This window comes from Acanthopagrus latus, chromosome 4 (assembly GCF_904848185.1).
Source record: "Acanthopagrus latus isolate v.2019 chromosome 4, fAcaLat1.1, whole genome shotgun sequence".
Lineage (NCBI taxonomy): Eukaryota > Metazoa > Chordata > Actinopteri > Spariformes > Sparidae > Acanthopagrus > Acanthopagrus latus.
This window is the reverse complement of record NC_051042.1, coordinates 14,437,667-14,449,669: the sequence shown is the minus strand read 5'-3', so window position 1 is coordinate 14,449,669 and position 12,003 is coordinate 14,437,667. Positions and strand designations below refer to the sequence as shown.

Here is a 12,003-nt window from a genome sequence, read left to right as displayed (position 1 = left end):
TTCCATCCATCTATAATTATTTCAACTTTCCTCAGAGAAATCACGTTTTGTGTGTCACTTTTACACGGTATATGGGTGTAAATATCTAAATACTTAAAAAATAAAAAATCCTTCTGACCTCCTTCTGACAAAATTCTACCTGATAAAAGATTTCTCTAAAGACCCATTCTAAAGAGATTAACAGTAATGGAGGTTGAGGATGAAATATTTCTTTTGCTCCTCTTTGATTTCAAAGAAAAATTACACTTTAGAATTTGGATATGGATGATCACATTTTTAAGTTTACTCCAATATCAAATTAACCCGATGATTGTTGTCTGTTCATCTATTAGTGCCAGACTGTGGGGTCAGCTGTATTAACGTTTATGGGAGATACATTTATAAACACACTAAAACCCAACATGTCTATGTTGTATGACTTCTGGAGAGGAAATGCCTCCAGATATGAAAGACCACACTTTAGAGAATAGGTAAGCAACTGTTTTTTTGTTTTTTGTTTTTTTTTAACATATTAGTCACTCAATTTGGGGACCTTTGGGAGAGACTCCTGTTCGCAGTGTAATTGCAGTCACATCAGAAATATTTGGTCAGATCTGCCCCATTTGGTCATATGACGTGGACGTCGCAATTTAGTTTTCATCTCCCATTGACTTGTATACAGCTGTCACCACAGTCTGGCACCAAAGCAAGATTGGTGATATAATGACCCTTAAGTCTTTTTTCGGTTTCTTGATTCGGACAGGAACAGAAGCTAATTTAGTGTACTTCTAATGGTACTATTTAGCCAAAATGTCAATAAATATCGACTACCATTACCTGCCTGTAGCTGACATTGGAACAGCCCATTTGACGAGCCGTTATGTGATCTTGTTCTCCTGGAGATATACAATTTGTTTGTTGTCATGTTGGCTCCCAAACAACTCTTTTTGTTTGTGTTACTATGTTTTCATCTATTGGATGTAGAAAAAAACATTTTTGAGTTTCAGATTGAATTACATACTGCAGGTTAAATGAAAAACAGCAGGTAACTTTGGGTAGAATTACTGAGGTGGGTATGAAAAATGATCCACATACATGCTGAGGACAGGTGTATTAAAATCACTGCACCTCCCTGAGTGCAATAAATCCAGGCTGAAGACATGGAGCAGTTTTTCATTACAAAAGTGCAACATTCTTGTTCAGGAAATTGCTATGAGGTGTCGACCTTATTAAATTAAAGGAGATATCATCTGCATTTGAGGTGTGAACTTTAAATCCTGATGTTGATAAATTAGCTGAAATGTTTTCCTTCTGTAAATGGAAACAACTTTGGGAAGAAAAACGAAGCACCAAACCCAAAAATAAGCCCAGCAATGCAAAATATATCATCAGTATAGTTGTTACAGGTGGGATATTTACTTGAGATATGCAACAGACGATTCAAGGTTTTATGTTTCCCTGCTGTTTATGACTCTCATTCATCTGACAGACAGCTTTTTCAGCCTCCTACTGCTGTTATTTTTGGCCTCACATCCCCCTAATTCATCTTCTTCGTCTTACCAGGCACATCTCTCATTTTATGCACAAAGTTCCCTTCCCATCCTCCCAGAGGCCTCGCATCCTGGTGCAGGTAAGTTTAAGTTTGGGTCACAAGGGTAAAACATTTCCTGTGATGCTGGCTGCATATGGTGCAGCATGTTATAAATGGATAATTCTTTTTTTGCAGACTATAGTGTTGTTTTCTGAAGGTGTTTAGGATTGCCTGGGGTTCAGTAGTTTAAGTCCTGTATTATGGATGAATATTTAAATGATTCAGTGCAGGAGTTTTTTTGCTCGGTTGGTTTATCTCACTTTCCAGCTTTTCTACAGCTTTCCCCTCACGACAGTTTGATGCTGAGCCAGCCAGTGTCTTCTCCTTTGCCACTCAGGTAATAGTGGTTGCAAGCATTTCTTAATGTTGATATCTATCTAAGGATTTATGCATTTTTTTTTATTTATTGGCTCAAGATGCAGTAAACAAGGTTTGTAAAACAGCATAGTTCAAAGACTATGAACCTTGGAGAGTTTCTGATGATTTGTAAGACTGGCATGTTGAAATTTATTTGACACATTACTGATGAGAAAACATAAACAGGTCTTACATATTATTTAACATGATTTTATGTAACATGATTTTGGCGGTTCGATCTCTGACTCCTCCTGTCCACATGTCACACTGTCCTTGAGTAAGACATCGAGCCACAAGTTGCTCAGTGGGCCATTCAACACTGCTTTGTCATCATCAGTGTGTGAGTGTGTGGATGAATGAGATGCCAATTGCCAAGCGCTTTGTCCATTTAGATAGAAGAGCACTTTAAGTGCAGTCCATTTACAATTTGCCATTTATTGATCTTACTGTAAGAGTTTTTTTGGATTTTTCAAGGGCCAGAAAATATTGAGTTGACCCTGTTGGAGTTCCTCTGGTCAGTAGTGTGTACTTTAATTTATTCTTGCATATTTGTTTTTCATAGTGGTGGTCGATTTTCCACGCTGCTTCAAAACCTCGGACCAGAGAATGCTGTCACTTTACTGGTGTTTGCTGTCACGGAACATAAGATCCTGGTCCACTCATTACGACCTGCTGTGTTGACCAGCGTCACTGAAGCTCTGGTGTCTGTAAGTTAGTCTAAAGTAGTAGAAGCAATATTTGTGCTACATTTCATTTTAGTAGACAGCTGCATTATTAATTAGTAATTGGTTATGATAGTTGTGTTGTTAATTGAATTCAGTTTTGTTGGAATAGAGCAATGTCATCTTAAACCAATTTCATTTATATCAGGAGTTTTTCTCCATATTAAGAGTCCCATATTAAGAGTGACATGTTTTGTATAGAAATTCAAACTTTATTAAATTATATATTTGTATACTGGAAAAGTGTATTATTTTGGTGTGTGCTCCTTCACTGTAGTGAAGTCCTTTCTCAGTTTATCACTTAAACTTTCCACATCACACTTTTATACACATATTTGACCAGAATTGGCATCCAAACTATTTGTGATGTCACAAATACAACTTGTTGGCTCGCCCCTCAAAATTAAGTTTTTCAGTGAGGAGCCAGTTTGCTAAGCGGAGTGTTTAACCCTTCGAAACAAGGGACTGCTGTCTTCCTTTTTATCTCACTTTATCTTTGTCTTCACCAGATGATTTTCCCGTTCCACTGGCCGTGCCCATATATTCCACTGTGCCCCCTAGCGTTGGCTGACGTGTTGAGTGCCCCCTGTCCATTCATTGTTGGAGTGGACTCCCGCTACTTTGATCTGTATGACCCCCCACCTGATGTGAGCTGCGTGGACCTGGACACAAACACCATCTTCCAGTAAGCACATTCCCAGACACCTTCCCATTGCTGAATTCTTTAGGCAAGCTGTCAATTTGAGAAGTACAATCAGTTTTACATAATTCAATCTGTCTTCATTACCATTTTGCCTTATCGTGGTAAATATTCAAGTATGGAATAACCACAGGGGAGTTAGCCACACATATACTGTGCAGCACTTCCATCAAGCTCAACATTGTTTCCTTTGCTGCATCTTTTTTTCTAGACCACATAACTGCCAGGTCATGAGTTCTAAGTTTAGAGACCCGGCCTTTTTCCTGGAGCCTGGGTGGGAATGGTTACTTTTGTAGTGTCAGACTTATTTTAATATGAAGAGAATGCATTTTTCAGGTAAGGTCAATAATGGTTCATATCATTTTTGGCCTAATTTGCGGTCAGACAGTATTAGGGTGGTCTGGCCTGACTGCTGTCCATGTTGGTTTTGGCCTCTCAGCCTCCCAAATGCTCAATGTCTGCTTCTGCTTTTCCAGCAATGACGATAAGCGAGCCCTCACATGGAAGATCCTGCCAAAGAAAGCCTGTAAAAACCTGATGAATGTGCTGAGTAATCTCTACCAGCAGCTGGTTGACGGTGAGTACCGAGCTGATAAATGACCTGATAAAATAGATTATTTAAAAAATGTGTCAGTCGTTTCATTTAGTTGTATTAGTTTTAGTCCATTACGATCCCAGCAAGCTCATTTTGTTTTCATTTTGTGTCCAAGTGGAACAGTCACTTTTTTCAAATGTCATGTTTTTCAAAACACAGTTTGTTCAAACTCATATAGGGTATTGCATCATCCTAGACCAGATATGATAACAATTTGTGACTTTCATTGTAATCAGAAATAAAAGCAAATCTGTGGCTAATTAAATTCCTCAGACTTTGTTATGCTTTATTCAATCTGTCCCATTCAATCTGCACTCTTCTGCTCTCCTTTCAACTAACTGAAAGCCAGCAGTAATCCCATCATAGCATAATTTCCTAATTAGCCATGTGCCCTGCTGTGGCACTCATTGTATTATTGTCAACTTTCCCTACTATTTGTGGACCATGCTCACTGAGAGACTATGAAACCTGCTGCTTATTGAGCTGTGGAATTTGAATAAATGAATTTTCTGATTCAGTGAAGCTAAAAATCTACTCAGTTTCTGCTAGCAGTGCTGCATATTGATATGCCTGTCAGAGGTTTAAGGTGAGAGATTTAAGCCTCATGGACCCCTAAAAACTCTTTCATCAACTTGACTTTATTTTCATAAATATGTAAGCCTTATATTCAATTGCAAATGAATACTCACTTAAATATTTAAAGCAGTGCATATCTTTTGATCATAACAACTTCATCAAAATGCAAATGGTGCAACATTTTTTGCCGCAGCCTCAGTTTGAAGTGATGATTAAACCTTTATGTAAACATGAAGTGGGAGACCTAATACAGTATTTAGTGACACATGCTGATTTTCCCTCTCTCATCAGGTCAGCACCGGCCTGATGGGCTCCTGGAGCTGAGCATGAGTGATTCGTCAGAGCTGAGCTGTGGGAAGAGCCTGCACACCTTGGAACTGGAGATCCAGGAAGCCTTCCTGCGCTTCATGGCAGCCATTTTGAAAGGCTACCGTTCGTTCCTACGACCCATCACTCAGGCCCCCTCTGAGAAAGCCACAGACGCCAGCTCACTTTTTGATTTGCAAGGTATTTAAAATAATGACAGTCTGTCCACATGTGGCCAAAACACTGGAACCATCTTCCCACATTCGGAGTGTAGAGCCAGTCATTCAGGTCAAAGTCACAGAGGAAACTGAACTGAACTCCTCAGCTGTCTTTTCCTCCTGCAGCCTTCTCAAACTGTTCTCATGAAAACACACAATACAAGTCCACTGTTGACAGCATCCTTAGCCAGGTTTTTTCTCTCTGAAAGAAATATGTGAATGTCGATTCCCACAAAAGTGTTTACTGATAGCAGATGGTTTAAGATTTACTGTCTTTATATCAGTTATCTAAAAGAATCATGCGCAAGACCAGCTAGTCCACCACCAACTCCTGGGAAAGATGATACTGATTGAATGCTTGGTACAGTAGAATTACTGGTTTACTATGAGTAAACACTCAAAAGCACATCATTACTGCAGATGTTAGAGGGAGAGCAAGTCACCCACGTTGATTTAGAAGCTTGTAGAAATTGTTGTGTATAGTCATTTAGACAGAAAACAATCAGAAGGAGTTTATGGCATGTTTTGACTAGTAGTCTTTTGATGGTGCAGATTCTTTATGTAAGTAATGTAAAAAGCCAGAGAATGGATCTTGAGTAAAGATTATTTTGTTGGACTGTTATTTCCCACAATAGAAAATAAACTTTGACGCTAAAGGACAGACAAGTATTGAAGTTAAATGGAATGAGATTTCTGTTGGAGAGAACTTGTTTACTCTGGTCACTGAATTTTATGCTAGCGCAGACTTAAACTGGCTGCACTTTACTCTGAAGGAGCTGATTATTAGAGGAATAACGGGCTTAATGTGTGTCAGTCAGTCAAGTTTTGTGGTATAGCTAAGAATATTAAGGTTATTTAAGAAGGTTATTTCTTATCTCTTTCTTATTTAAGAAGGTTATTTCTTAAATAACTCTTGAGACCTAAAACTAAAACAGCATGATTTCCAGCCCTGGCCGAGCTCTTTACTTATGGGTGACATCTTATGTGTAGTCACCTCCTTAGATTACGGTTCAGTCAAGGTCCTCAAAAGTGGGCTGATTTTTACTTAAATCATCTCATGAGGAACTGAAGGGACATAACCAATAGTGCTCAGATTGATTGGGCGGTTTTGAACAGCTGACTGTTACAGTCACATCAGTGTGTTTTATCCTAGAGAGTCTAGTTTGCTTGACTTTTTCATCATTATTCAGTCTTCAGCAAAGACTGTGAATCATGTTTGAGCCACAGGTGCACAGTTACAGTGCATGATTAGCACTAATGAGTCCATGAACATATAAGCTAATACTGCGTCATCTGTAGCACCTTCCTCTCTACAGCTGGCCAGCTTGAAAAGCAGATGGTGTTGTTTAATACATGAGCCTTCATAAGTGTCCATCCCCACCTCTGAGCAAATACACACAGAAACTGTTTGGGAGGGAAAGCCGGGGCTTGAGAAGGTGTTGGGGTTGGAGGTTCAAGACTGTTTTCAGACCGAAGGTTGGTCGGTTAGCAGCACAGCTGCTAAATGCTCTGGAGGCTTGAGTATGGCCTCTGGATTGGAGCCCATAAACTCTGGTTCACATCACAGCTGAAATGAGTTAGGATGAAATCATGGCTGCTCTGCTGGGGGATAGCTGAAGCCAAGGTCATGTTCACCGTGAGTTATATGATACAACAAACAGCAGCACATTACATCATGACCTGAGGAAAGATGTTACAACTTGTGTGTTGTTTATGAACTCCTGTCTTTTTTATAACTAATACACATTACAACAAAGATTTAAAGTATGCAGTGTCTTCCTGATTCCACCTAAAAACCTAAAGCTGTGTTTTAAGAAATTTGTTGTTTTAAGCAAAACCGTTTTCGGAAACCTAACCAAGGAGTTTTGGTGCCTTTATTTTTGAAAGTGCAACAAGATATTGCATATTTCTTATTGACAACTTGATCATGGAATGAGACTGTATTATTTTCACAGATAGACAAGGCCAAATGTGACAGTGGCATGATGGGCCAACAGGTTTTTTATATGGTTTGGTGTAATACAAGGTTGTTTAAAAAACATGAATAGGGTACTTCTGTGTTTATGTTTGGAGACTCCTTTGCCTTTCTTTGTAATTTTGATAGACAAATCATGCCAGAGGCTAAGTGTATTTATTACAGTGATGACACAAAGAAAAGCAAGGAAACCATTGGCATTTGAAACGCTTTAACCAGCAAATGTAAGAAAATGCACTTGATCAATATGTGATTATTGAATAAGTGTTCAACAATCAGCCAATCACGGAATCACTAATTTGGACATTGTACTTTTTGAGACCAGAGGCCTTCTGACTCTATTGAACTTGCTGTAAAAACAATTGAAAAAAAGCTTTATAATGAAGCTACCTAGAGGAGTTTTGTTAGAATCAATCGATGTTCCAATTTGAATTTAAATATTAATCGGCTGTAGGAAGTCTTTTGCCTCCACCTGTGTGCTGTGAGCCAGTGACCATCCATCCTGCTGTCAGACTCACAACAGCGGTGGTCAGTTAAGCTGCTTTCAGCATCTATTAAGGAAACTATTCACCACGTTGTTGTACATCCTGACAAAGACATTACACTAATAACATTAGTTATTAGTGTACTGCTTGCATTATCTGAGCCAGGACAAATGGAAGTTGTGTATGTATACAGAGCCGTGGGATAATGGGTTTCTTGACCTCAAAATCACATAGAAGTCCGCAAATTGCTTTTGTGAATGTTTTCACCTTTTGAGGAGATGAAATGAGTGTGAATAAACATGCTGCTAAATGTCTTTATTTCCTCAAAGTTGTCAGGAAAATACTTCTCAGCATGGTCATCTGTAACAGCTAAAATTTTATGTCCTCAGGGTTCTTGAAGAGCCGAGACCGCTCACACCAGAAGTTCTACACACTGATGACCAAAACCCAGATGTTCATTCGTTTTATTGAGGAATGCTCCTTTGTCAGTGACAAAGACGCCAGCCTGGCCTTCTTCGACGACTGTGTGGACAAAGTAAGTGCGTTCTTTAATCATATGAAACTGAAATTTTATTTATTTCAATGCAACTCTTTGGCCATTTCTCTGAATTTTAAATCCATCTCTGTCTTCCTCCTTTTGGAGTGGTTCTATGTTTCTCAACTGGCTATTTTGTGCCCCACTTATAGTTGTATTAGTAGTTTCCACATCTCTCTGTAACTTCACCGCCAGTCTTCAGTCAAACCTGCTTTTATTCTTCCCTCCTCTAATTTCTTGAGTCCTTCTTTGTATTTCCCTTTCTATCTCTGTTTGCGAGCAGCTCTACAATTCAGAGCGGAGTGCAGACAAAGGCGGCAAGGTAAGTCTGTTGTTATCTGGCCTTGATTTTTCCTTTTTCTACTTGATGCATTTTCAGATGGGGGTTTTACCTTGTGCATGGTCCCAGCAAACAACCAGATGATTTAAGATTAAAATGTAGGACTAAAAATATAAATGAATGAATAGAAAGCCTTTAGAGAATCCTCCTCCAGTATAACATGGATGTGCTCATGTTATTTTAAATGAATTCCTTATGATCCAAACTCTTTTCTAGAATTTTTCTATTTTTAATGAATGTTGGAATATTCAGTGTCCTCACCAAATTTGCTGTAACAGCAGTTTGTCTTGAAATAGTGAAAGTTGCACATTGAAAGTCCATGTGCAGTTTTCTGCAAAGATTTTTGGCTTAAATGTTTCATGACTCGAGGGAGTGAAGGCTTTTAGCGGTTCAGTGATTTCTGAAGCACTACTGTGTTGTGTTTTTTTTTTTTTTTCCCCTGGGCGTCCCTTCATATTCTTCAGTGTGATGATATGAAGAGCCTTGGAGAGGCTGTCAGTGTTTCTTCTGTGTTCCACTGGGAGCATTTTGAGTAGTTTGACCCCGGTGTGCACAGGGTTGTGTTTCTCTAACAGACTGCGTTTGTATGTTGAAGGTTAAATTTTGTGTGTTTGCTGTTTTAAAGTCCAGGCAGTCACTTGGTTTCCAGCTCACGTCTGTGGGTCACTGGTTTTTGCAGGTGACATTTGTAACAGACTCTGAAATAGACTTGGCTGTCCTTGGATTACTTGTAAGTGTGTACGTGAGTGTTCTGGCGGTAATTGAGACATAGTGGAAGTGTATCCAGAGGCCAACATCCACAGCCTCCCCTCCCTGTGTTCCCAGACCTGCGGCAGGGCCTAAGTCTCGTCGTCCTCCCTGTGTGTCAGCTCCACAGGCGATTAAATCCTCCAACTGTCTTTCTGCACTGTGGCTGGATTATATTATCTCCTCTCTGGGAGAGAAAGCACACTGCACCACACAGCCCACACACATGCGTCACACTCTACTACACAAAAGCACACGCACAACAGTCACATACAGAAAGATAAGGTTAAAATGTATTGATCCCGGGGGGGAAAGTAGTCATTGCAGCAACAAAACTAATTAAATCCAGCAGGAGAACAAGACAAAAGACAAACTAATCAAACAAATGGAATATAATTAAATCAATTAAAGTTGCAGGAATACAAACACTAAAGGGCAAAGTTTAGTAAACATCTACGTGATTCTATAAGTAAATGAAAACCACAATTTTAAAAGGACAATCAGTAAGTTCTCACCTATATGTTGGGATCAGGGGCCACCAATTGATCCTTATCAAAGTCAGGGAGTGTTCATTTAAAAACTGGCTTGATATTTTTAGAATATCCAGGAGTTAGATGGGAAGATAAGAAGAATGATACCTTACTTGTGTTTCTATGGTAATTATGTGCAATAGCAGCCGGTACGTTACATCTGGCATTAAGGCTGGAAAGACGGGGAAACAGTTAGCCTGGCTCTGTGTAAAAGTGACAAAAACTCTTTTTAGTTTGACTCTTTTTAGTTTTATCGGCACAAAAACAAAAGTGTTAAATAACAAGTTTTGGCTCTACAGGGGGTTGTGTGCCAAACATTTCCTTTGCTGGGAACAGGGACTTTCTGCAGCTTTAGAGATGTTTTACGGTAGATTTTGACAAACTGTTCCTCAAACATGCAGCCAGTAGATGCTTTGACTGAATATATTAGAGAGGAGTGTGGATAACTGAAATAGATAAAATCACAGTTGTTTCTTCCTTTTTCAGTTCATCTGCAGTCATTCAGCAGACACTGGGTGTTTCTCTCAGTCAGTCAGCCTGTTCGGAAGCTCCCAGTCTGATCAAGATGAACTAAATGTTCTTTCAGACTAACAGTCAAGTCATTCTTGTATCGCACCTGTCTGTGTCTGTGTTTTTTAAAAATCTTTTCCTGATGTATGAACTGCAGAAGCTGCTTTTTACGCAGATTACTTCTCACAGCTGTCTCTAGTCTCAGTAGAGCAGTGCTGGTTGTCTTGCAATTAAAAGAAACAAAAAACCTTCTTGCCCGTATCCCCGCAAGTAAAAATCTCAGTTCTTAGAATGGTTTCAAATGTTAATGTCTACATTTGAATTAGCAGATAGCTTATTTTAGTTTACTTCACATCAAATGACACAGCTGCAGTATTATGCGACACAGTCCCAAACTATTTTTCATTGTTGTCCTTAAAACCAGCCAAAAGCGAGTGTTCTAGGTGAGTAGGTGACAACACAACACCAATAAACTATCCCTATGAATGCCAGTAACATCATCAATAAAATCTCTGTAAAGCAACATTATGTAGTAATTTGTATTTTGTGTGAATTGCTCTGTTAATATTACTTACTATTCAACAACAACAAGTCCAGCTTGGCATCTGTCTGCAGAATATTTAGCCAAGAGCAGAGTCAGCTAGCAGAGCTAACTTGTAGCCACAGTACACAACAGTTACAGGTTGCTTTCAGGGAAATCACAGAGTTAAGGCAGAGCAGCCAGAGGACATTTTGTTCACAAAATATGATCCATATTCACATCAGTGAGTTGCTGCTCTGTGTGATGTACTGCCATAAGCATTACGCACTGTGATTCTGCTCACTGAGGTTACATAGTGCAGAAACAGGCGATATGGGGACTGGCGTTGCTGAGACAGAGACACCATTGCCTTATTACAAGTCATTATGCCATCAGAATGGTTTGGAAGCTGTTATTCAATGTAAAATAATGACATAATGTGGCTTTAACTCATTCTGAATTGAAGAGAATTACACACATTTTAGCAAAGACAAAGAGTTAACACTGAGGGCACAATTTCCTTTCATTAATCATTGACCTGAAACTTGACTGAAATATTAAGTTCTTAAATCCCAAAACATTCTTGAGATCTTGAGATGTTTTCCAGCATAAAGCCAAAATTTTGTTGGACACTTGTTGAGCCATATGTCCTTTCCCCCAGCAAAGTCCTTTAGCACTTCCTGCTGGTTCCCCCACGAAATAAGCAATCCCTTCGATGTGTTCTGGGTCCATGTCCCTCGGTCAACTCCCAGTTGACTCATCCATGCTGATCAATCTCCAGAATGAACTGCCTCCTTCCAATGCTAAAAAGCAGTGGTTCCACTCTGATCTTTTTCCAGATATCTGAGCTAATGCCTTTTTTAGTAGTGCAGTTTAATCTGTGCTCAGAGAAACATCACAGAACATTGTATTAGCCTTTGTTGTGCTGTATTAGGCACAAGAGAGTTAATAACATTTCTCTTAGCTAAAAAGGATTTTAACTCATCCGAAGAACAGAAACTACAGTCTCCCGCATTTTACTGCTTTGACTGAGGTTATTATCAAACTTTATCAAACTTTCGCCATCAGACTAACTAGAGAAAATTATGAACTTTCTCACCTTACTTCGAATTTCTATGAATAAAATTGTTGCTTATAGTGTGAAAGCCTGTCGTTAAACACTTTTAAATTTACGATGCCTCCCTCTGTGACCCTTCACTTTTTATATACACCATAAAATTCGCACCTCCTGCTTTAAGATTCACTGGAAGTCTTATGTGTCAGCTCCACTAACACGACTGGAGTAAAAAAATGTGCAGTAACTCCAAATGTCAGTGA

The 12,003-nt window shown here is 39.1% G+C and overlaps 1 protein-coding gene across 5 annotated transcripts in view; it reads left to right on the top strand.

Moving 5' to 3' along the window:
- The window catches only part of LOC119018783 (C-myc promoter-binding protein-like), a 75,818-nt gene that overhangs the window by 33,549 nt on the left and 30,266 nt on the right, over window positions 1–12,003 (top strand). For 3 of the 5 annotated variants that reach the window (XM_037096739.1, XM_037096737.1, XM_037096738.1), the window contains 8 exons: window positions 1,543–1,609; window positions 1,849–1,907; window positions 2,490–2,634; window positions 3,159–3,334; window positions 3,826–3,926; window positions 4,812–5,027; window positions 7,894–8,039; window positions 8,323–8,361. In XM_037096739.1, the coding sequence (XP_036952634.1) occupies window positions 1,543–1,609; window positions 1,849–1,907; window positions 2,490–2,634; window positions 3,159–3,334; window positions 3,826–3,926; window positions 4,812–5,027; window positions 7,894–8,039; window positions 8,323–8,361 (949 nt within the window). The remainder of the gene's footprint in view (window positions 1–1,542; window positions 1,610–1,848; window positions 1,908–2,489; window positions 2,635–3,158; window positions 3,335–3,825; window positions 3,927–4,811; window positions 5,028–7,893; window positions 8,040–8,322; window positions 8,362–12,003) is intronic. The other 2 variants (XM_037096741.1, XM_037096740.1) reach the window with 1 other exon arrangement.